Here is a 2,275-nt window from a genome sequence, read left to right as displayed (position 1 = left end):
TAATAAAAGCAGTAACGGTTATTACATTTTTACGGTTATTACATTTATAACTTTGTAGATAATGTGTTATTATTACCTAAATAAGAAACCTTCCACCGTAAACTATATATATATATGTACATGTATATATCAAAAATATGTTTCGTAGAAAAGATTTATTATACATACCAGAGAGAGAATAAATCTCACACACACGATATGTACGCGCGCGCATAATTTTCTTCAATATGGCATCCAGCATCTAGTTCTTGTCACGTGACCGATTTTAGTTCATTAATATCCGCCGAGCCTGATGTGGCGCTGAAGCTGACTCGAAAAAGAGAGTCAATTTATCTAATCCACGAGCGTAACCACGTGCATTATGCTATTTTTTTAATTTTTTTGTTCTTTTGTAAAAAAAAAAATCCAATTTCAAGATGCCAAAATCAAAGAGAGACAAGAAAGGTAGTTTCACAGAATTATATAATTTCATATATAAGATATTTGTGAAAGTGTTTATCTTGATTACACTAACCTCTAAAAACAATATTCAATAATTTTACAATTAAATATAAATAATTTTGGTGCAACAAATTCATAGCTTTGCTTCCATGTTAATAAAATACTTATGTTACTTTTAATATTTTTGTAATAATAAAATATTTATATAATATAAATGTATATGTAATTAAAATATTTTTGTTCTAGTATCTCTCACTAAAACTGATAAAAAGGGTTTAGTTTTGAAACAACGGATCATAGAAGATGTTAAGAAATGTGTAGAAGACTACAATCGCATATTCTTAATCGCTGTTCAAAATTCACGCAATAATAAACTTCTTGATTTGCGTACAGAATGGAAAGATAGTAGATTTTTTTTTGGTAAACTTAGAATAATTGAATTAGGTCTGGGAAAATCACAAGAGACTGAAGTTGCAGATGGCATACATAAATTAGCTAATGCGATAAGGAATCATTCGATGACAGGTCAATGTGGTCTGTTATTTACCAACAGATCAAAGAAACAGGTATATTATATATATATAAATGGTAATATTAAGCTGAGTTTAAAGTGCTGAAATCTGATAAATTCCTTATTCAATTTATATAAAATGTATAAAAAAATTTTTTTGTAACAAATTTATTTATATTATACTTTATTGCTTAATAATACATTTATACATATAGGTAATAGAATGGGCGGATGAATATGAAGAAATGGAATTTGCGCGTTCTGGATTTGTAACACCTGAAACAGTCGAGTTACCCGAAGGACCTTTGCCACAGTTTCAACACAGCATGGAACCTCAGTTAAGACAATTGGGTATGCCTACCTCATTGCAAAAGGGAGTTATCATTCTACTTAAGCCATTCAAAGTTTGTCAAAAGGGTGACGTACTAAAACCGGAGCAGGCACAAATTCTGGTATATATTTTACATCTTTTATAATATACAGATTCACCAAAATTTCTAAAAGTTATTAACTCTTTGATATGTTTTGTAGAAATTATTGGATAAACCGCTAGCAGTTTTTAAGTTGTTACTGTTGGGAGTATATACAAAGAAACATGGTTTTAAAAAACTCAAAATATCAGATAATACGGGAGAAAATGACGAAGAAGAAATGGATGTGGATAATAATGATAACACATGAAAATTGTAATTTTAAGAAAAACTATATGTATATATGGTTTTACATATAAATATAATTTTGTTATTTGTAACTGCTATCTTTATTTAAAAATTCTGATAAAATAATTTATTTTATGTATCATGAAATTATCACACTTAAAAATACCCAAGATACTTATGTAACAAATGAAAACTGAATAATCTAAACATGTCAGACAAAATTTTTAGTATTTTAAATAATAAATATAATTTCACAAAACAATATATATAAATTTAAAATCCATATCAATCAATTAAAATAATGCAACCATTTGTTTTAACTATATTTTGGATGATTGGTATATTGTGGGTGAGTAAAATTTGATATATCTCTCTAAATTTTTGTCAGAAATTTTTTTTATCATGTGTTATCATATGTATTTTTTTTTACATATTTTACATCAAACTCGTTCATTATGTTTCAAATATCTTTAGGCTATATATTATTGGTATTTGAGCACGACCACGAAAGGCACACGAGCCAATAGTAATAATAATGTACCTAAAGTAATTTTTAATTTGAATTCTGACAAGAAGCGTAGTACATCTTCTATTGAGTCTGTAGAATATTCAGATAATGAAGGTATTAGAAGAAAAAATATTCAAAAATTAAAACATGAGGTAC

General features: G+C 27.2%; 1 protein-coding gene across 1 annotated transcript; it reads left to right on the top strand.

Moving 5' to 3' along the window:
* Positions 1-286: 286 nt before the first annotated feature.
* Positions 287-1,703, top strand: Rplp0-like (ribosomal protein LP0-like). The gene is made up of 4 exons (XM_072908152.1): positions 287-444; positions 688-1,007; positions 1,168-1,404; positions 1,484-1,703. Exons 1-4 carry the CDS (start codon positions 417-419, stop codon positions 1,631-1,633), a joined length of 735 nt encoding a protein of 244 aa, XP_072764253.1. The 5' UTR covers positions 287-416; the 3' UTR covers positions 1,634-1,703.
* The last annotated feature ends 572 nt before the right edge of the window (positions 1,704-2,275 follow it).

This window comes from Anoplolepis gracilipes, chromosome 16 (genome assembly GCF_047496725.1).
Source record: "Anoplolepis gracilipes chromosome 16, ASM4749672v1, whole genome shotgun sequence".
Taxonomy (NCBI): Eukaryota; Metazoa; Arthropoda; class Insecta; order Hymenoptera; family Formicidae; genus Anoplolepis; species Anoplolepis gracilipes.
The sequence above is the reverse complement of the archived record's forward strand: the minus strand, read 5'-3'. Positions and strand labels throughout refer to the sequence as shown.